The sequence below is a fragment of the Jaculus jaculus genome, chromosome 6 (assembly GCF_020740685.1).
Source record: "Jaculus jaculus isolate mJacJac1 chromosome 6, mJacJac1.mat.Y.cur, whole genome shotgun sequence".
NCBI classification, from domain to species: Eukaryota; Metazoa; Chordata; class Mammalia; order Rodentia; family Dipodidae; genus Jaculus; species Jaculus jaculus.
The window spans coordinates 160,735,102-160,758,564 of NC_059107.1; the positions used below are offsets into that span (position 1 = coordinate 160,735,102).

The 23,463-nt window shown below is 47.9% G+C and overlaps 1 protein-coding gene across 13 annotated transcripts in view; it reads right to left on the bottom strand.

Annotated features, from left to right (window-relative positions):
• The window catches only part of Efcab6 (EF-hand calcium binding domain 6), a 224,086-nt gene that overhangs the window by 65,750 nt on the left and 134,873 nt on the right, over positions 1–23,463 (bottom strand). For 12 of the 13 annotated variants that reach the window (XM_045151826.1, XM_045151827.1, XM_045151824.1 and 9 more), the window contains 4 exons: positions 20,976–21,090; positions 18,791–18,924; positions 16,959–17,191; positions 10,320–10,416 (listed from right to left, as the gene is read on the bottom strand). In XM_045151826.1, coding sequence (XP_045007761.1) covers positions 10,320–10,416; positions 16,959–17,191; positions 18,791–18,924; positions 20,976–21,090 — 579 coding nt within the window. Of the gene's footprint in view, positions 1–10,319; positions 10,417–16,958; positions 17,192–18,790; positions 18,925–20,975; positions 21,091–23,463 lie in introns of those variants that run through there. The other variant, XM_045151836.1, reaches the window with a different exon arrangement.

A 23,463-nucleotide genomic window follows, 5' to 3' on the forward strand; every position in this document is an offset into this window, starting at 1 on the left:
CTCACACGGGTCAGGACAACACGAATTAGTCCCATAGAAACCCTCATGCTGGGTAGCGGTCTACAAGGTGTAACCACTAACAAAGGCGGGGCGGGGCGGGGACTGTCTAGACAGAAGGTGGAAAATGCTTAAACTTAAAACCATGGACTCTGGCAGGTAAATCCTAGGCCCAGAATTGGGTTGCCCCCCACAGTGAGCTGTCATCCAAGGAGACCCCTGAGGTCCCCAAAATAGTTTAGACCATTGCCAAAACACTTGATTAACCACAAAAGCTAAAAGGTAGGACCCTATTCCTGAAGATACCACCAGCCGAAGTCACAGGACACTGGATTACCAGGCTGGAACTGGAAGGGAACTAGCGCCCTCCAGGTTAGTCCTCCTAGTGCTGGAGAGCCCTGCGGGAGCTGCTGAAGAACAGTGGTCACAACAGACTGGACAAGCAGGGGACCCTGCAGGCCGTGAAAGCAACCAGACGGCCAAGAAGCACACACTTGGCAATAGTGGCACAGAGCCTCTATGGGTAACCGGCTGTTCTCTGATTGGACATGGAACTCACTCAGTGGGAGAAAACTCATACCTGGTACTAGAAACCAAGTCAGAATCCTATGGTCAGGAAACTCAGACTTGAGAGAAGTCCCCAGCTTTCTCTGAGGAAGAAGAGTGGGCTTGCACACCAAAAATCTCTCAAATAACTTTGCATGCCCCCTTTAGCCCAAGCTGCTCTCACTTTTTAAAAAAATACTCTATTTTTATTTATTTATGAGAGAGAGAGTGAGAGAGAAACAGAAAGAGGGTGGGAGAAGGAGAGAATGGGCATGCCAGGACCTTCAGCTACTGCAAACAAATTCTAGACACATGTGGCCACCTTGTGCATCTGGCTTATGTGGGTCCTGGGGAATTGAACCTGGGTCCTTTGGCTTTGTAGGCAAGCACCTTAATTGCTAAGCCATCTCTCCAGCCCTGCTCTGGGATCCTAACTGGCCACTGGGTACCAACATCCCTGTTCACCTGAGTTAGAGGGTGCACAGGCCAAAGGACAAAGACTGTGTACAATTGATGCTAGAGTGAGACCCTGACTGCTAAATAAGTTGGTGATGAGATCTCTAACTGGATGGTGGCTATGCAGTGATGCCTTTACATCTGTTTAAACTGCATCTTTGCATTTTATATGCTCCATAGTACAGTCACAACTTAAAAGTGGCTAAGGTTTTAAAAAAATAAATCCTAGAGGATTTCAAAGTCTCTTTACCATTATTATAGTAGGTTGGGCATGTGTCTTGGAGGTTAGTGCTTTGTATCAACTGCTTACAAAAACCCAAACAAACTGAAAAATCAAGGATACTTCTTAGATCTATAAGAGATGTGAGGCCAGAGGGCAAGCCACTGACCCCAGCGCCAGAGAGACACAGGCGGAAGCAGAGAGCCACTGCTTACTAGAGGGGAGCAGGCCAGAGCGAAGCTGGAAGTATAGTTCTTAACTTTTCCCATGTGACCAGTATCATGTGAATACCAAAACCAGGCAACAACCTGACAAGTAAACTCTGGACCCAGCCCTCATGAATGCATGTGTAAAAAGCCTTGTCAAAATGTTAGCAAGCTGAGCTAGAGAGATGGCTTAGTGGTTAAGGCACTTTGCTTGCAAAACCAAAGGACCCAGGTTTGATTTCCCAGGTAAGCCAGATGCACAAGGTGGCACATGCATCTGGAGTTTGTTTGCAGTGTCTAGAGGCCCTGGATTGCCAATTCTCTCTCTCTCTCTCTTTCTCTACATCCCTCTCTCTCAAATAAAATGAATACATAATAAAATATTTTTAAAAAACATTAGCAAGCTGGAACAAACCATGCATCAGAGGAATGGCATGCCTTGACCAAGTGGGACTTTTCTCAGGTGTACAAAGTTGGTTCAACATTTGAAAACCCATCACATCAACAGAGAAAAGGAAAAATATTACACGATCAGCTGGGCATAGTGGCACACACCTTAATCCCAGGAGGTAGAGGTTGGAGGATCACTGTGAGTCAAGGCTAGCCTGGAACTTCAGAGTGAGTTCCAGGTCATCCTGGGCTAGAGTGAGACCGTACTTCAAAACGACAACAACAAAAGGAAAATTACATGATCATCTCAATTGATGCAGAAAATCATGTGACACAATGTAACCCCTCTTGATGAAAGTTCTGACCAACTGTGAGAAAGGAGCTCTTCTAATTGGTTAGAGACATCTGAGAACCCATTGGCCAGTACTGCACCCGGCAGCGAGGACATAGAAACTGCCCCCAAGAGCACAGCAGCTACAGCTGACAGTGTGTCCACGTCAGGGTGTGGCCCTGCCCTAGTGGCCTTGACTGGCTAGCCTGATCTGCTCTGTCAGCCCGCCCTGGGAGAGCGAGGGCTGACAAGATGCAGCCCCCCAACTCTGTGTTCAGCACAGACCAGACAGAGCCAGGGAAAGGGGTAAGATGAAACAGAGAAGAGATTCTTCAAAAGAGCGTGAGGACGCTGCAGTGTGCAGTTTCAGGGTGAAATCTTTGTGTCCTCCTTGCCTTGTAAAACAGTGACCCCCCTGATGATGGATTTCAGGATGAACCTAGTTTGTCACATTTCATCCTATTATACCACAGTTACAGCTGTCACTGTCATCGTCAGCTCGTATGGCCACAACTCGAACCATAATCACAACTCGTATGCTTGCACAGTGAGGGTGTCTGCCTTATAAATGAGCCACCTATAATTCTGGCAAGACAGGAGGGAATGGCTCATGAAAATGTATGTTTATACTATGCCAGACCCGTTTCCCTGCTCCTCCCAGCTCCCTGGTCTGGATTCTGCACTGGACTGTGTGAGGGCTGCACAGTGTCGTGGGGTGAGTGTGGAGTGGAGTGAGTGGGCTAGACCCGTTTCCCTGCTCCTCCCAGCACCCTGGTCCTGGTTCCCCGTGCTGGACGGTGTGCAGTGGGCGCAGCAGCATGGAGTTAGTAGGCAACACCCGTGCTTCCCAGCTCTTCCCAGTTCCCTGGTCCAGGTTCCCTGTGCCAGACTGTGTACAGACAGGCATGGTGGCATGGAGTGAGTAGGCCAGATCCCTGTTTCTGGCTCCTCCCAGCTCCCTGGTCCAGGTTCCCTGCTCAGGAGGGTGTGCAGGAAGGCGCTGTGAAGCATGAGTAGGCCAGATAGATCCCTGTTCCCTGGCTCCTCCCCATTCCCTGATCCTGTGAAGCCCACTGTGCCTTGCTTGCGGGGGCCTGGCTCCTGTGTGGGCTGTGGAACCAGGCCTTTGGCTCTGGGATCCTAACTGGCCACTGGGTACCAACATCCCTGTTCACCTGAGTTAGAGGGTGCACAGGCCAAAGGACAAAAACTTGTTTCTTCCTCAATAAAATAAAAGAGTTTCCCTAAAATGGGTAGACAACAATGCAAAAAAAAAAAAAAAAAAAGCCAGTGAAAGTCAGAAAACTGAGAGATCTCTACTGAAGATGTCTAGTCCTACAAAGAAAGTCTCCAATGAAATCATAGCAAAGTCAACAGAAACTTATTTCCCAAATGAAAACACAAGTGGACTCTGGTCAAAAGAATCGCTGAATTGTCACACTGCAGTGCTCTCAGGGAGGCTGCTGCAGACGGCAGCCCCAGTGCGGAGGCTCTGCTTGGTGGATGCTGCTGTCCTCCCTCCGGGACCTCGGGGACCTGCGTCATAGACATTCCGCATCGCAGCCCTGTCTAAACTCACCATTGTGAGCTTACTTCTTTGGAAAGCCAATTGGGGAAGGGAGTTTGATGAATATGTCAAGGGATATTTTGTTCACACTGCAGGAATTTGAAGGATACACCCACGTGGGACCAAAGCCATGTCTCTGGGCTGTCTAACCACTTTGCTGTTAGAAGGTACAACCAGCACTTTGTGCTGATTTGGGGTGCTGGGGGGGCATCTTCCTGTGGATTTTTTTAAATTTCTGTTTCCCTTCCTGTTCAGATTGATAGCTTTGCTGTTTAAATAAATCCCAAAGTTCATTAAAAAAAAAACACTGGGCTGGAGAGATGGCTTAGTGGTTAAGTGCTTGCCTGTGAAGCCTAAGGACCCTGGTTCGAGGCTCCATTCCCCAGGACCCACGTTAGCCAGATGCATAAGGGGACGCATGCATCTGGAGTTTGTTTGCACTGGCTGGAGGCCCTGGTGGGCCCATTCTCTCTCTCTCTCTGCCTCTTTCTCTCTCTGTCTGTTGCTCTCAAAAAAAAAAAAAAATCACTGAACTGGAAGCAAACCATCAAAGAACCAACAATTGTATTGTAAGAATCATCTCTTACAGCATTCAGTTTTTGACAGTAGGCTTAACTTGATTGAAGAAAATACTAGAACCTTCAAAATAGATATGAACAAATTGAAGGTAAGTCAAGAAATGAAAGATCTCAACAACCAGTTGATTAAGCTTAGTGAAGACTTGATCAAATGCAACAATGAATTCCAGGCAGCATCAAGAAAATTAGAACTCAAGCTGAAATTGTACCTCAAAAAAGAGATGGACAAAATGCAAAATAACACAATATAAAACAAAAATCAAATAGAAATTATAAAAACCTCTCTATAGCCCCTCATCAACAGAGTTACTAATGTGGAAGACAGAAACTCTGACCTGGAAGATAAGACAGAAGAAATTGATCAGGAGGCCAAAAAAAAAAAAAAAAAAAATCAAGTGAACAGAATATTAGGGAACTATGGTATACACTAAAATGACCAAGCATCCAGATCATGGGTATATCAGAAGAAGAGGAAATCCAGGCCAAAGGGATAGAGAACATATTCAACAAAACTATTGAAACTATTCCCAATCTCTCAAGAGAGAGGCCCATCCAGATATAAGAAGCCCACAGAACACCAAACAGACAGGACCAAGGAAGAAACTCTCCAAGACACATCATAGTTAAAACTCTTAACAATGAAAAAAAAAAGAGAGAGTGGCAAAGAAAGCAGCAAGAGAGAAACAACTCACAACATACAAAGGAATTTCCATCACAATTACATTAGATTTCTCAGTGGAAAACCTGAAAGCCAGAAGGGCCTGGAATGGCACTCTTCAAAGTCAAAAAACTATGGCTTCCAAGCCAAGCTACTCTACCCAGCAAAAGTATCCCTTATTATAGACAGCAAAAAAGCCAGGCATGGTGGTACACACCTTTATCCCAGCACTTGGGAGACAGAGATAGGAGGAGCACTGTTGAGTTTGAGGCCACCCTTAGACAACATAGTGCATTCCAGGTCAGCCTGGACTAGAGTGAAACCCTACCTTAAAAACAACAACAAAATAGTTAGCAAAAGGAAAACTTTCAATGAAAAAGTTAACTCTATGATTATATGAACATAAAGCCAAACCTACAGAGAATACTTGAGGGAATACGCCTCATAGAATAGTCAAACAACCAATCTCAAGAGCCAACAAGAAGAAGACCACAAAAACCAAAAGTAAACCAGGCTCAACATAGCACAAAACACAAGAGCGCACCAAGCCCTATAACACACCTCATCATGGCAGGGATTAATTCAAACCTCACAGTAACAACCTTAAATATTAATGGTCTTGTTATTTGTAGCTAGAATCCACATATAAAATAACTGGACTTCTGTGTGAGTAGGAAGAAAACTCAGTATCATAGGCCAGCAAGCTAGAAAGGAGATATAAAAGGAATAGAAAGGAAGGGAGGGGGGCCTTAATAGGATGGTACTATGTATATTAAATAGAAGAACAAATTAATGGGGGTGAAAAGGCCTAAGTGAGGTCAGGGGAAGAGACTGAGTAAAGGAAAGGTGCAGAGAGGGCTAATAAAAATCTAAGAGGATATAAATTAGTCATATGGAAACTTACTTATTGGGACAATGAAACACACAAGAGCCATAGATTGTTACTAGAAAATTTTCGGTGCCAGGGATGGGATACCTTCCAGTGAGTTGTTGGCCAGGAAGGGTCCTAATGCCCTCAAACATTATAGGCCATTGCTGAGGCTCTTGGTTTCCCACCAGGAATTGATGGCAAGACCCTATTGCTGAAGACTCCACATACTTGGGCTGCAAGGTCACTGAGAAATCAATCTGGAGCTGAGTAGAAAACCTCCTCCATGTAGAGCAGCTGATAGAAAGCTGAAAAAGCTATGCTGCATTCAGTTCAATAGGAGAGAGAGAAATCACCAGTGAAGATACCCAATAGTGGACACTGCAATCCTTATATTTGGCTAGCCAGGCCAAATGAGTCAACAGGTATAATAGTGGCACATCTGTTATGGGGGAAACCAAATGCCCTCTAATTTAACTGGAGGCCCACTTCATGGGAGGGAATATATCCCTGATACTGAAAACCTACAACAGGGATAGTCATGAGCCCTAGGGGTGTAATGTCTGCTGCTGTCTTTCTAAAAGCATCTACTATGCTCATCAAACTGCCCAGTAAGCACTTCTCTTAATATTCATACCCATATACTAATTCTACTCTCACTTTTGACTATAGAACTTTCTCTTTCCAGATGGCAGTGACCTTTGGATGATTCAGAAGGCACCATGGTGCTGAGAAGAAGTGACAGAGGAGTGCTCAGGACTGAAATATCTCAATCACACCTTCCATGGCTCAGCGTCCATTACAGAAAAGGTGGCAGAAAGAATGTAAGAGCCAAAGGAAGGGTAAGACTCCTTACAACGTGCTCCTCCAGACACAAATGGCCTGTATATCCATAACCTCAGACTACCTGACACTACCTACACAAGACCATCATAACAGGAGGAAAAGATCATGACATCAAAATAAAAGAGAGACTGATTGAGAAGGGGACAGGATATGATGGAGAGTGGAGTTTCAAAGGGGAAAGTGAGGGGAGTGAGGGAATTACCATGGGATATTGTTTACAGTTATGGAAGTTGTCAATAAAAAATTTTAAAAATTAATGGTCTTAACTCACCCATCAAAAGACACAGATTGGGCTGGAGAGATGGCTTAGTGGTTAGTGCTTGCCTGTGAAGCCTAAGTACCCTGGTTTGAGGCTCAATTCCCCAGGACCCACGTTAGCCAGATGCACAAGAGGGTGCACATGTCTGGAGTTCATCTGCAGTGGCTGGAAGCCCTGGCATGCCCATTCTCTCTATGCCTCCTTCTCTCTCTCTGTCGCTCTCAAATAAATAAATGAAAATAAACAAAAAACCATTTAAAAAATCTAAAAAAACCACACATGTTATCAAGGTAGATTAAAAAACTGCTGTCTTCAAGAAACCTACCTCCTCAGGATGGCAAATGATATTCCGAGCAAATGGAAATAAAAAAACAAGTGAGTGTTACTATATTAATATCTGATAAAATAGACTTCAGATCAAAATTAATCAAAAAGGACAAAGAAGGCCACTTCTTACTCATCAAGGGAATAATCCAACATGAGCACATAATCATAAATATATATGCACCAAGCACAGGTGCACCACAGTTTATCAAACAAAATCTACTTGACAGTAAAACAGAAATAAACACCAACACCATCAAAGTCAGAGACTTCAATACTTCACTATCATCAATAGACAGATCATCCAGGCAGAAAATAAACAGGGAACTACTAGAGTTGAACAACATCATAGATCAACTAGACCTAATAGACATCTACAGAACTTTCCACCCCAACTCTAAAGAATACACATTCTTCTCAGCAGCCCACAGAACCTTCTCTAAAATTGACCATATATTAGGTCATAAAGTGTGCCTCCATAAATTCAGGAAAGTTGAAGTAACTTCATGTATCATGTCAGATCACAATGTTTTAAAGCTAGAAATTAACAACAAGAGACACATGAAAAACTTCACCAGCTCCTGGAGACTAAATAACACACTTTTAAACAATGACTGGGTTGTAGAAGAAATAAAAAAAAGAAGTTGTAAAATTCCTAGAATTGATTTTGATAATGAAAACACAACCTACCAAAACTTATGGGACACAATGAAGGCAGTCCTAAAGGGAACATTCATGCTAAATCATTAACATTTCATGCTAAATCTCTTAATTACAAAGACAGAGAGATCCCAAATTAATAAACTAACTTCCCACCTAAAGGCACTGGTAAAACAAGAAGAATCCAACCCAAAGAGCTCCAGATGGAAAGAAACAATCAAGACTGAGCAGAAATTAATGAATTGGAAATTAAGAAAACAAGTTATAAAAATTGATGAAATGAAGAACTGGTTCTTTGAAAAAATAAACAAGATTGACAAACCCCTGGGCAAAAAAAAACAAAAGTCTCAAATTAACAAAATCAGAAATTAAAAAGGAGAGATCACAACAGACATCAATGAAACTGGAAGAATCATAAGGACATACTTTCCAAACCTCTACTCCACAAAATTAAATAATCTGGAAGAAATGGATGAATTCCTAGACACATGCCATCTACCAAAACTAAACCCAGAATATACTAATCTCCTAAACAAACCTATTACATCCATGGAGATTGAAAAGGCAATCAAAACCTTTTCCAAAAAGAAAAGTCCAAGGCCAGATGGATTCTCAGCAGAATTCTATCAAACCTTCATTGAAGAACTGAAACCGATTTTTCTCAAACTGTTTCACATAATCAGAGACCAGGGACTCCTCCCCAAATCCTTTCATGTAGCTGGTATCACCCTAATACCAAAACCAGACAGAGATGCAACAAGAAAACTATAGGCCTATACCCCTGATGAATTTAGATGCAAAGACCCTGAACAAAGCCTAAGGGCTCTGGTTCAAGGCTCGATTCCCCAGGACCCATGTAAGCCAGATGCACAAGGTGGCGCATGCATCTGGAATTTGTTTGCAGTGGCTGGAGGCCCTGGTGCACCATTCTCTCTGTCTCTCTGCCTCTTTCTCTTTCAGTCTGTCACTCTTAAATAAATAAAAATAAACAAAAGAATTTTTAAAAACTTCTAAAGGTGATTAATTCCTTCAGTAAAATGGCAGGATACAAAATCACTGCACAAAAATCAGTGACTTTTCTATATGCAAAGGACAAATATACAGAGAAAGAAATCAGTGAAGCTGTCCCATTTTCAATAGCAACAATAACAAAAATTAAATACATTGGAATAACCCTAACCAAGGCTGTCAAAGACCTATATAATGAAAACATTAAAAAAAAAAAAAAACTCAAGAAAGAAATCAAGGAGGACTTGAGAAGATGGAAAAATTTCCCATGTTCCTGGATAGGTAGAATTAATATTGTAAAAATGGCAGTACTAACAAAAGCAATATACAGATTTAATGCAATCCCAATAAAAATAGCAGAATCATTCTTCACAGAGATTGAAAAAATGATCTCAAAATTCATATGGAATGGCAGTAGGCCTCAGATATCCAAACATATCCTCAGGGGAAAAAAAAAAACACTTCTGGACATATCACCATACCTGATCTAAAGCTATATTACAAAGCCATAGTGACAAAAACAGCATGGTACTGTAATAAAAACAGAAACATAGACCAGTGGAACAGAAATGAAGACCCAGAACTTAGGTCAAGTAACAACAGCTACTTGACCTTTAACTGAGGTGCCAATAATGTAGACTGGAGAAAAGACAGCATGTTCAACAAATGGTGCTGGACAAATTAGATGACCACATGTAGAAAAATGAAAGTAAACCCAGTCATTTCTCCACACACAAAAATCAACTCCAAATGGATAAAGTCCTCAATGTAAGACCTGCAAATCTTCAACTACTGGAAGAAAAAATAGGAGCATGCTCCATGATATAAGACTGGGAATCTTGCAGAAGATAAGGTGGAAAGATTGTTAGAGCCACAATTTGGGACATTATGCACAAAGACATTGCCTCTCCCCCAGAGCTGACTGCTGCCCCCACAATGCATGACCCACAATCCCCATGGGGTTGACCTGCAGTGCCAACGAGAAAGGCCTCTTTGGAAAAGGGGCAAAATGAGGGAAAGGATGGCACCAACATGTGTTGTTTACATACTAAGAATGTCCATATCTAATAAAAATAAAATTTAAAAATGTATAACTGTGAAATTTGGAGTGACAGCTTCTCATATTTTTCATTTAAATGTTCATTTAAATTCTTATCAGGCCTGTGATAACACCAGGAATGTCTCCATATCCCAACTACAATTCCTCATCTTTCTGGCCACCAGCTGTCCTTGTCAGTGAGGGTTGGGTTAGGGGAAGTCCTTAAAGAACGGGAGGAGTCAACAACTGGGCACAGTGGCATTGTCCTCCCCTCACAGCGTGTTCACACTGCTTGATGTGGCTGAATCAGCCTCTGCAAATGGAGATTGGTTCGCTTCCCCTTTAAGGAAATGGTTCTTCTCTTACCTTAGATAAGTCTGCCCATCTGGTTTTGGCTTTGAGAGCAAGATACTGGTGAGCCTGCTCACAGGCTAGTTCTGAATCTGCAACTTTCTGTTTGGTCCTTAAAACAGAAAAAACAATAAGTAGCTATTTTTAAATTTAATGGATTTATGAATCTCCCAAGAGGTCCCCTACTCCCGTTTGTTTAAAAACTACCATTAAAGTCTGTTATTTCACATCTGGTCTAACTTAATTCCTAAAATACAGCCTTATTTCCCCAGCTGCATGGTAGGGAAGTCTTCTGAAATGTTGTAAGGGTCCTTATTTATTTTCAGATAAATGCTATCCAACTTGTTTCCTTCCAATACACAAAACTCATAGGCCTCATTTACTCTCAGAGGGAAACATAATATAATATATTGCATAATATAACATTAAGTATCTTAGAAAAGAAATGACCTGCAACTTGTAGTTCTGAATTTGTAACTGGAGGGAAAGCAGGTTCAAGCAGGAGCGTGGCGGATGGTCCCAGCCTGTTGCAAAGGTTAAGCTTGTGGGATGCAAAGACTAACAGCTTGCTGTTACATTTAGTCACAGGAAGGATGCTTAAAAAGGACCCTGTGCTGCTGGCACTGGGAGGCCCAGGGGCAGCTGTGGCCGGAGGGATGTGGGGTGCCTGGCCTTCTGCTCACTAACGCAGACTGGGGAGGGGCATGGCTGGCAAGTCCACTTGCTTGGTGAATGTGTCCTGCCCAGCCCTCCTCGCTTCTTCCCTCCCCAGGCACATTCTGGATGCTGCCTCCCCACACAGCAGGCACCAGGGCCTGGCCTCACCGACTTTTCTGTGCCATCTCTCCAACTGCCTACCGGACTCCTCAGAACCACGGAATCTCAACGGGGGAAAAGGCTCCATAGGTCTGCCCTCCCATCCCCCATGGCTGTGGCACTCATGAAGGGCTGGCAAGACTGGCAGGGGCGTGTCACACTGTCTCCACTTTGGCTTGGTAGAACGGAAGCCCAGTGAGATACTGAGGAGAGCCGGCTGGTTCAGTTCTGGGCCGTAGACTCTATTTGCCAGAAGGCAGTTTTCAGGGTACACCTTGACTTGAGTTACTGCATTTCTTCTGCATGTGCGTGTGTGTGTCAGGCGTGTGTGTGTGCATGTGCGCGTGTCTGTGTGTGCCCATACTAGTTCGTTAGCAAGGCCCAGAGGCTCTGCTTCCTCAGGCTGGGATACAGGCATACTCCGGTGCCCAGCATTTTCTCAGGGTCCTGGGGTCCTGCACTCAGATCTTCACACCTGCGCAGCAAGCACGTTACCCTCTGAGCCCTCTCCCAAGCCCCAGGTTACTCCATTTTATAAAGCAACAGTTTTGACCTGAGATGTTGTGCTTTCCATGCCAAGATGGAATGATTCTATGTCTTGTTTATACCTGTAAACAACTACCATCTGCCAGCACACCAGGAGGCACACACTGATAAACAATTTATTTGTGCTAATAAAGAATGACACCTGTGAGGAAATCAGATTGTGTCAAATACAGGCGCAATCACACAGATGTAACCCCTTTCCCTGAAGACTATGAAGTACAAGTACCCCAAATCAGACATGGCAGGCACACTGACCAGTCACCTGGTCACTCATTACAAGCCTCACCCAGGAAAACTGCCACAGTGAGGGACCCAGGCTCCAACTCAACTGTAGTTTCTTCTGCTATGACATGTGGCCCTCTTCACACTGACTCAGCACCACCTGCCACCCTGATCTGCACGTGGTGACTCTATGCTCCGGACAGCTGTGCGTGGAGGCTGGGGAACCTGTCCTCCACAGAGACTTCCCTGCATCTACTGGCTCCCGTGCCTCCAGTGCGCCCCCCTGGGACTCTGACACCTCCTTAATACTTCCGCAGCTGCTCCAGAGCCTGTGCACGTCGATTACTGTGTGAAGAGCAGTGTGCTCTGGGAGGTGCTATCAGGATGGAGACTGGAATAAAAGCTGGCTGTGGTGACGCACGTCTGTAATCCCAGTACTTGAGATGGGGTGGTCAGAAGACCATGCATTGGTGATAGTGAGTTCCAGGCCAGCCTGGGCTATACAATGAGACCCTACCTCAAGAAATCAAATAAAAAAAATGATTGGAATGAAAACAAGCCCAGTGTCTGCTGATGGTGACAAAAGCTAAGTGAAACCAGGAGCACGTGGCGGCTCCGAGCCAGTGGCGCTGGTGGAGCCTGAGGACTGACGGCCACCGTGCAGGTCCACGTGCTGTGGGAGGACACGAACATGCCAGCTGCACACAGAGGACGCACCGAGACCTCCCCACACACGCTACCTACAGGCCCGAGGGCACAGCCACCTCAGAAAGTCAGCCTGTCCCCTCAACCTTCCCATGTGACACATGACCAAGCAGCTCTGAGGTGGCATGATTTCCTTGGCTACCCAGGCTGAAACCAGAACCCTGGTGGCTTTTGTATCTGTTCCTCTCATTTCTTATTTTTGTCCCTTTCTGAATGGCTGTTTCCAGAACCTCAGTTCTCGCTTATAGCCTGACTCCTTAAGTCAGGTCAGCCATCCTGTTGGCCAGCCTGTCACCCACTAACGAGAGCTCAGCCTGTTCACCCCATGACCAATAAAGAGTCCAGACTCTCAAGGAGCTGATGGGAGCTTACCACAAATATCTGGGAAAATAACTGATCAGGTAACTTCAGACACTGAGTGTCTTCAAGAATGACAACGAAGCCAGGTGTGGTGATGCACTTCTTTAATCCTAGCACTTGCAAGGCAGAGGTAGGAGGATTGCTGAGAGTTTGAGGCTGCCCTGAGACTACATAGTGAATTCCAGGTCAGCCTGAGCTAGCATGAGACCTTACCTCAGAAAAGAAAAACAAAATTGGCAAAGAATTTAGCAGGTGTGTTGGAAGGAGCCTGGAGCGCTCAGGGCAGGAAGGCCTTGGGTGGCCCTCTAGGCTGTGCCAGGGTCCTGAGGTGTGCGATGGAGTGGGCTTAGGCTACTCTTCCTTCCCTTCTCATTGTAACTAAAACCAGGCACAGAAAACATAGTCTAACCTTCTGGGGACCTAGGAAAGTAGAGACTGAAGAGATGACGGCATGAGCACCTGAAGAATGACGGTCACGAGTTTCATGAGCTGCCCCGTGGCGCGTGCCCAGCTTAGACCTAAGGGCTGAGCGCAGCCCTGGACCTGGGCAGCAGGTGCAGACAGATTCACACGGGAGTCCGTCTTTCTGTCCAAAGACCCAGGAGGAGGCTCCTGCAGCAGCAAGACTGGGAACCCTGGTCTCTCGCTCTCTTCCAGGCCTGGCCCGGGCTGTGCTGTGGACAGGGTCAGTCACTGCGGTGGCCCAGGAAGTGCCAAAGCTGAGGTGCTCCTGTCCCACTGGAGGCTTGGAGGCTCTTGTGGCTCAAGGACAATCTTTCTCTCCTTCCCTGAGGTCTTCACACTGCTTCTCTCCCTTCCTCCCTCTGTCACTGAGTTATCCTAAAGTCAGCCCTGGCAAAGACAATGGCACCACCAGACTAAAACAAGATTTTCCAGCCAGAAAAAGTGATCCCTGGGGGCTGCAGAGTGTGGGAAGTTAGGGAGAAGGGAGAGTTGAGAGGTGGGACCTCTACATCTGTATTAGAAGTCTAGGCTCATTTCTGATGGCACCTGGTGGCTTAGCAGTGGCTCTGGGAACTGCCACTGGGCACTGAGAGGGCTCTTACGGTGCAGCGCAGCGTGCCTGCGTGGTGCTTGCTTTTCTGGCTTTGACAGACAGATGTCAAGGTCACAGGAGGCAGGCCAATGGAAACTAAGCCAGTGAATTGCTGAAATAGACGGACAGACATGTCAAAACCCAGCAGAGGATCCCAGTAGGCTTGGAGTATCACAGCAAAAAACTGTAAATGCCTGGGATGCAATCCAGAATTTTATTGAAAATAGGAGCATCAACTACCAAGGTAAAAGGGCATGCCCTGAGGTGAGCCCAGTGCTGACGTCATCAGACAGAAGCCACACTCATCATGCAGTAAGAGCATCTGAGAGTGAGGGTCCTTGAAAAGACTGACACACGGATGTTCTGAGCAAAGAAAGACAGATAGAGGGAGGGAGGGAACCAAAGTAGAAACTCGAAGAACCAAGCAGACAAAACACCCTCAGTCTTAGAACCTCTGCTGCAAAACCGAAAGGTCGAAGCTCTCTGTCACCTAGAAGACCTCAAGTACAAGAGAAGGATTGACACAAATATATTTTAAGAAATAATGGCTGAAAACTCTCCAAATTTGGTGAAAACATAAGTTTATAGATTTGACAATCTCAGCAAACCTTCCAAAGTTAAAAACTAAAAATAAACACCTAAACAAAAACCCCACAGTTAAACATATTGTGTTCAAAATATTGAAAATAAAAGATAAGAAGGAACTGCTGGAAGTCTCCTGAGAAAAATGACTCCTCACACACAAGGGAAGTGGGGAGCGATTTGTGTTCTTCCTGATGTATCAACAACCACCGAGGCCAGTGGACAGAGGGCAATATTTCCTGTACGTCGCCTTTTAACAACACTGATTTTCATCATGTTTACTTCACTATCCTAAAACAGGCAGTACTCAACTGTTCTCAACCAGGCTATGAAAGGACACAATAATAGCAAGGAGGGTCCAGAAGTGACGGGGTCGCCTGGCGGGAGGAGGGAACGCTAACATGCAGCGCCACCTCGCCACTGTCGCTTCAAGCTACTTGCCGTCAGAGCTCACTGTGTTTTGAAGAAAGCATCCTTACCACGTTGTGGGGTTAGATTTTAAAACACAGCTGAAAATTCACAATTCTTACTTCATAGCCAACTGGCTACGGGATGCGGGATGAAAAGTGAGACAAGACGGGGCTCACCCCCACTCTCTCCCATCACCTCAAAGTGTCCCCTATTCCTCAGTTATTATTGTTGTTAATGACATTTTTCATATGGATATATCATGTGTTGGTACCCTCTTTTCCGTCATCCCTGCCCCCATTCCATTGAGGACCCTCCTCAGTGGGATTTCAGGTATTCTCCATGGGTTGTGGTTTATGTACTGTGGGAGCAGCAGTCAGTTATTTTGGGGGTGAGGGAATGCCTCTGGACATGATGTCTCAACCTGTGGCTCTTACAATCTTTCTGCTCCCTCTTCCGCAAAATTCTCTGAGCCGTGGTGGGTGAGTTTTAAATTTACTTCAGTGATGAGCTCTTAGGAGTCTCTGGATCTCTGCTTTGGTAAGTGTTGTATTTGGCAAGTATTCTGTGATCTTGCAAATATCTCCATCCTTGAATAACCTTCCCTCTAACAACCAGAAGACTCACTCATACTTCAGTATCTGCTGCACGTGTGTCCATTTCTCCTGGGACCGCAAGCAGCCTGCTTCTTTACTCCCTGGGTTCCTGCACCCTTTCAAAAATCCTTCTCCTTAGAGGGGCTCTTTTGCTCCTGTCTCACACTCCACCCCGAACCCCCAAGAGGGCATCACACTCTGCATCACTGAGTCCCAGGCAGTACAGCCCAGTGTCAACCCTTTGCGATCATCTAAGGAGTGGGCAGATACACTCACTGGGAGAGCAAGCCTATGCTCCGCCACTGAAATTTCCCATGTTCATTCTGCACACATTCATCACAAAATTCACTGGAAGGATTTCTTTTGTTCTCTTTCATGTTAAGCAATCAAGCCTCCCAGTAAAGCCCCCCAGAACCTGAGCAGTGGGACACAGGTGTCCAGCACATGGGGCACACGATCATTTTCCTTACAAGAATACCACAGTTATTTTCTTGCTTTTTTCAATAGCAACTAAAATAAAACCTCGGAATTCAAGGGAGCCATTAAACAGGGCACAAGGTCAAAAGGTCTTCTCAGCTTTGCCAAGGGTCACCACTGTTTTGACACAGGGGCCGGTGCTCTTTGGGGCTCCACCTGCCCCAAAGAAGGGGTACTTTCCTGGAGCCCACGGGCCGTAAGCACCTTGGGGGCAGCACCACACAAGAGCTTCGCAAGCAGGCTGTGTCACGTGCGTGCGGTATTCGAGAACCATCACTGGTATCACTGTGACAGGTGATCCCTGGGGCTCAGCGGCAGCCAGTCTAGACTTCTTGGTGACTTCAGGACAATGAGAGATCTTATCTCGAAAGAAAGAAAGAAAGAAAGAAAGAAAGAAAGAAAGAAAGAAAGAAAGAAAGAAAGAAAGAGGGAAGGAAAGAAAGAAAGAAAGAGGAGGAAGGGAGGGAGGGAGGAAGGGGAATATCGTACATCATACCTGAGGAACAACATTGGAGGTTGTTCTCTAACCTCCATAGGCACATGCGCCCCCCATGAGCATGCATACACACATGTGCAAAAACACACCCATGCACACGTGACTTCAGATGAAGGAACAGACTACTAAGCCTATGCATACATTCACGTGCCTTGAGGAAAGACCTGTAGGACAGCCAGTAAGGCTGGGTGGGACACAATGGATACAGTTCTGGATCATTTTACCCTATGTGATTTTTCTTCAACTCAGATAAAAAAAAAAAAAAACCACCAAGCACCCCAGTGTCCTTTGTGCTCCATTGTGGTCATAAAAAGTCTGCTGACCTTCCTGGACACACATCCACAGGCTGGCCCTCCTAACAGCTCTGGCCCCGCGTGCTGCCTTCTTACCTGATAGACCTTTGTGGCGCGTCGTCTGATCTGACAGGTCTCTTCTCACACAGGTTTTGAAACTCCCTGAAGTTGAGAGTGACACTAAGTCTCAGGCCCAGGAGGCCGAGAAAGCGCTCATATTCTTCGTCCTTCATGTTAAGCAGAAGCTGCAGTAGCAATCTGTGAAGATCATGCATGTTGATTATGCCATCCCTGTCAGTGTCTACTTTAAAGAATGCAGAGTAGGGATCCTAAAAACAAAATGCACACGTCAACGCACTTCCCTGCCGCGCCTGCACGCCACTCACACCCACCCCTCAAGGGACTCCTCGGGCACGCCACGGGCTTCTCAGCGGCCTTCAGAGATGACACTGCTCTCCGGAGTCCTGGCCCGGCTGCTCTCCCAGAAGTCACTCCAGGACCCCTTCCTTCCTTTCTTTCTTCCATCCTTTCCTTCCTTCCTTCCTGGAGAGCAGCTGTGCAGGTGCTGGCCCTGCCACTCAGTCACTGCCCCCCGGTGGGCGATGGGGACTCCTAGCCAGCTGGACGTCCCCACTGAGGGGCTTCGTGGGGCAAGAGGCCCATCTTTTACTGGTTCCCGCTAACTTTGGCTATAAGCTTCTCACCCTCTAGACCCATAGCTCCAGCTGGGGGTATTTTAGGCTCCTGCCCCTACCTTGTCCTCACAGGCCACCATTCCCTCACCCCCATAGTGGGAAACTTATGTTTTCCAGGGGCTCAGATCCTGATTCTGCGCTTTCTTGCCCCACGTCTAATATGTCACACTTCACTGGTTCCTGCTGGGTGCATCTGCAATCCGCCCTTCACGCCTCTCCCTCTGCCTTAATCAACTTCACTTATGGCCACTGGATCCCTCAGGAATATCCTAATGGATTTCTGGTGACCAGCCTGCAAGGCCAGGTGCCCATGATGGGCTGTAGGGTGAAAGATGAAGAGAAGGAAAGCCACAGGGACCCCATCTGTGGCTGTTTCATCCTGCATTTTGTTTCCAAGGACAGGAGGCAGGGGCAAATGCCTAGAGCTGGAGAGACAGCAGAGGGACGCTAAGCTAGTGCCCTTGCTGGCCGTGCCTCCAGATGAGCTCCAGCTTGAAGGTCACCCCTCGGGGGCCACAGAGAAGCTCTATGAGGTACTGTACCAGGACAGGTCCTAAGCCACTAGAGGTCTCAGATACTGCTTCCTCACCACCCAGTGGCTCCCAGCTATCACCTGGGCTGCCATTATATGACAGATCCACGCAACTTCACCATGCTCAGCAGTCCTGACTAGGGCAGGCATGGGGTCATTTGGTTTCAGTGTGGCTGGACAATGATACCAAGAATGCCACAACAGAATTCTGAGCGCTTCTGACAACTCGTTCCCTTCAATACTGCTGAGGACACATGACGAAGACTAGGCGCCATCCCTTCCCATCAATGGTCCGGGACTTGCTTTGCTCACTTGGGTGACGCTGTGAGGACACAGGACAGCCCTAGGTAGCGCTGGCTGCAGCTCGTGATGAGCATGCAGACTTGTTCGGTGAATGGGGAGTGGAAGGGAATGGGCGCATGGGTCATGAGTCCACTGCCTCATGGGTGACTATGTCCTCCAGGAAGGGGCCTTCTTAGTGCTCCCCGATCAGTGTTGTTGGGTTTGAGGGGAGAAGTCTCGGAGTGAGGCCCCGCAAGGCCTGCCTCTCTCTACATGACCAGGTCTGCCAGGAAAGCAGCATGTCCTCTGGGGGGAGGGGTGATAAGGCCTGAGTGGACACTAGAGCTCCCGCTGTGTGGGCTGCAGGGAGGGGTTGGCAGAGATGCCCAGAGGAGCCAAGCAGCAGAGTGGCACTTTACCCGGAATGACTCCTTCAGCCTCTTGGGGAAAAGTTTCAGGCACTCTTCGGCACTTATGAAGTAACTGTCCACGTGCGGTTTTGAAGAGGCAGAGGTCGGTGGGGGGCTCCGTTCTGGCTCACTTGGTTGAGTTTCTGGAAGGACACCAAGCAGGAGACCCCCACTGGCACCACACCCATCTCTCCATGTCTGCATTCACACGTCTCCCCTTCTTGATCCTGAGAAGGGACTTCATGGCGGCGTCTCCTGACCGAACGCAGTGCAGCAATGCCAGGCTCTACCCATCTCCCTGCCCCAAGTCTCAGAAAGGCTCCTGTTATCTCAAGAGGAGCTCAATCCCCAGTCTTGGCACGTCTGTCTCATATAGCTGTCCTTGCTCGTTGCCTGAGAATGCCTAGCTCTTCTCCTGACTGTACGGTCATGTCCTGAAGGCAGGGTGTGTCACTCGCTCCCTGATCACTAACTTAGCAAGTGTTTCTATTGGACACCACACCAGGAGCCTTCACATAGGTTGGTATCTTGACGCAAGTGCAGAGCACACATCTGCCATCCCCAGCATTGAGCACAGCTTCCAGTCTGTGGTGGGTGCTTGATACTCGTTTGAGGGAATGAGTGGAAGGAATGGGTGTGTGGATCCTAAGACCACCGTATAGCAGGTGACCATGTTCCCTGTGAAGAGAAAGGATCCTTACTGCTCCTCCCATTAGTATTGGCAGTGGGCTTCAAGGGCACAGATCTCAGAGTCAGGTCCTTCTGCTATGAAAAGGAACAGATTCCTAACCCAAGATGTCAGTGATGACATCTTGACAACTTTCTCAGTTCAACTGAGAAAGGACCTGTGTCCTCTGCTGAACACTCAATGTGCTCCCACCAGGCTGGGACCATCTGAGTGTGGCTTTGCCTCAGGCTGGGCTACACACCCTGGGACATGGCTGCCATGTGGGATCTACAGGAGATGGTGGGGTGAGGTGGCCTGGGGCAGGGAACCCAGAGCTCATGGGCATCCACTGGTCCAGCCTTGAGCCTGGTCTGCCCTCTCTAGCTAATAGTGGGGACTGGTTACCGCCTGAAAGATGACCTGACCTTTACAGTGTCAACGTTGGTGTGCAGTCTGGCCCTGTGGAGAGACCTGTAGGGGTAGCCAGACTGCTCAGATGGACAAAGGGAACAAGTCATGGAGGGGACAATTAGGGGAAGGAGGGACAGGATACCTGGGGCATAGACAGGGGTTCTGCTCACCCTCCCCTGAGGCCAGCAGATAACGAACTCCTTTCCTTCCTATCCTTTCCTGCAAGGGTGTCAAACACCAGACAGTGATGGCCTTCAGGGAAGTCCCAGTTGCCAAGTGTCTTTCCTCCCACTGGAGAAGCATCTGTCTCTGGTTGGCAACCTTGGGCCTGATGTAGGGAGATGCGCTGCCTGGAATAGACTCCCCAGAGGAGACAGTCACTTCCCAGAGCCAGTGCCAGGAGAAGGGCACATGTCCAGGGGTACTGGGGTTGTCCAGCCAGCTATACTGTAGGACATGCATAGCAAAAAAAGGCATGTCTAGCAATCCTGATCAGAAACTGTCTGAGAATCTGGAGCAAAGAGGGGACAGCAGCAGCACCTCCAAGCACAGGTCCAGCTCCCCAGCCCTCATGGGGTACGCTGCCCACCCTCAACTCCTGGAGGGCCAAGGGCACAGCCATGCCATAGCTCAGGATGAAAGACACCTCCTAGTTTCCCACGGACTGTTGGGAATGGGGGCGGAGTGTGGCTGGTAGGCACATCCCTGAATCTTCTAGAATGTCTGCATCTCCATCTGCCAACAGGGGGAATAACTCTTGCCTTGCCTGTGTATGGCACTGTTGATTGCAGATGACCATTTTCTCAGGAGGAATAATCTTAGAGGATCTGAGGTATGTCTCAGGACATAGGCTCTGGGGTACACTCCTGGAGCCATTTATGATCTGAGTTTTTAAGAGACATTTACCAAGTTCTATATGCAAGATTTTGCTTAACTTGATGATAAGGGCCAAAACATAGACAAGAATGGTCTAAAAATTGTTTCCAGTCTCAGAGTGGCTGCTTCACCATCTCAAGGCTACTATAACCCAGGCAGGCTGATGGCACTGCCAAGAAACATTTGTGGTACCAGCACACCCCACCCTGGCAGGGTGCATACACCTGGCCATTTGCTAACCTTCAAATCCTGAGGCGAAGTCAAGGTAACTCATTCCTTCCTTCTTGTATCCCAGCTTGCTGGCCAGCAGAGCGTACTGGACATCATCCATCGGCATCCCGCTGTCCTCCAGGACCTGGCAGGGAGGAGAGGGCGATGGAGAGGTGTTAGTCTCTCCCAGGTGTCGCTGCTCTGCTGACTGGACATGCTCATGCCAGGCCACAGGACCTAGGTGCATTGTTACTTGTCGGCCCCACCCATGGCTGCCGGGGCGGGGCCGGCCTCCTGTGTCCTGGGCGCCCATGAAGGCTGGCCTCCCGCTGAGTGTGTGAGTGACAGCAACTCAGCCAAGACACCCAGGCCACACTTATCCCTTCAGTGGCTGTCAAGTCTCGGGAATGACGTTTTCACTCACGTACATTCCAGGAAACATATACACAATAAGCCACAATAAGGCATTTTGAGAGGGGAAAATACGATTTGCCCAGGGTCTGGAGAGATTGCTCAGTGGTTAAAGGCACTTGCTTTCAGAGCCTGGTGGCCCAGGTTCAGTTCCTCAGTACATATGTAAAGCCAGATGCACAAAGTGGCATGTGTCTGGAATTCGTGTGTAGCAGCAAGTTCTCTGGTTTGCCCATCCTCTCAAATAAATAAAAGGTTTTTTAAAAGTTCCCTCCTCAAGTTTCATCATGACCCACAGTTCAAGTGGAAAGCTGTGTGGCTGTCTGACGGGGGAGGGCACACACAGGCACCTTTTGTTTCTCCCTGTGGTAGTCCACTTGCTGAAAGTGACAATCTCTTCAGCCCAACACATGTACTGTCTGTTCCTTTGCGTAAGTGGGGCGGGGAGGCAACCGAGTGAACACTCCCCTGTGTTGTAAATCTTGGGGGAAAATCATCGCAAGCGCACTCTCCTGGGAGACACTGATCAACTGGGCTTTTTTGCACAAATGAGCTCTGATCCATGCCAGTCACTCAATGGCTCAGAAGCTGGGGGTGAGGAGGGCCTTGCACAGAGGGGTGCTGAGGTCTGTATGGGAAGAGAGCACACTGCATCCCTGCACACTGCAGATGAGGAAGCAGGGCTAGTCTTCCAGTAGAGACCACAGAGTCCGTCGTGCCGGGGGATGGCTGAGCCACCGAGGACAGATGAAGAGGCTTGCTGAAGGCTGTGCTGAGGGTTGTGGGGAAGAGGCTGGCCATGCGTAGCATCCGTCCACAGCCCAGCTGTACTAGAGCGGTGGGGTGCCTGGCTGAGCATGAAGAGAGTGCCTGGAGGTGCTGTGAGAAGAGTACGGGTTACCGAGCCTCACTGATGGGGCAGCGCACAAGGAGTCGTCAGGTACCAACGGCACTGCCGGGAAGGTCCAGGGCACCGGCTGGCCACACCACAAGTTGCCCTTATCCTCTCCACAGCGCTCCACATGGGTCAGCACAGGGGAGGGTTTACGAAGGGGATCCGTGGGGCGGGGGCTGTCCCCATGTACCCGGCTCTGTCTTCCAAGAGCAGCTGACAGTGTGTGAACAGAAGGCAGGCGCCCCAGAAGGGCCACCACTGCGCAGTGCTCGGGCTCTAAGAGGAGTCAGCTCTAGCTGCACTTTCCCGTGCGGCCTTCCTGGCTCGACTAGAACCTGGAGAATGGACAGGGTTGTTTCAGAAGTGTGATGCTGGAAGCCCTATTTTTTGAGGGGAGGTAAGTCTTTCAGGGGATGGGCAAGACTTGGACTTAACCCAGGTCAGACTGCATCTGCACATTGTGAACCACTTGGCCAGAGCCTGAGTTTGGCTCTCAGCACAGGACAGGTCACAACTTTGTTTTGGTATCTCCCATCCTTTTTGCTGTGCAGGAAGAGGACCCAGGGAGCTGGCACTGTGACTGTCTTCTTTCCTCTGTGTAAGTGACAAAGGTGGCTGATGCCTTTTTCTGGAGCTGTGCGTTGGGCCTGGCCTTGGCTGGGTATGTGTATGGGACCTGCGGGGGCATGCGTGGTAGGGGCGGCATCCCACCTGGGAGAAGACTGTGGGCATTGCTGCAGTGGGCCTCAGAGGCAGTCCTGCTGACCTCCAAGGCCAGCCTGAGGGCTTGCCTGGGGCCTTGGGCAGGCCTTGTGTGACGGGGACCCCATGCCGTCTGCACTCACATGTGCTCTGAGGCCCAGCTCTGCGGAGGAGATGGTCCCAGCATGGGGTGGGGTGGGTGTTTAAATAGAAAGCTGTGGCCCGCACAAAAAGCACCCAGAGGCAATGGGTCTCAGAAATGAATAGATGGGTTGCTTGCTTTGAAAAATAACTTCATATTTTGAAAACAATTACACATGAATTATTCATCACAAATTCCTTATGCTTAGTCCTTTCACAAAAACATATGTGATAGCAATGAAGAAAATGTCTGTGGGCAAGTGTTTCCCAGCCCCGAGGGTCATGAAGCAGCAGGGAGACGTGGAAGCCTTAAGCAGCCCATCCAGCAGGCCCGCGCGAGGCCCTGACAGCCACAGAGCACGCTCAGCC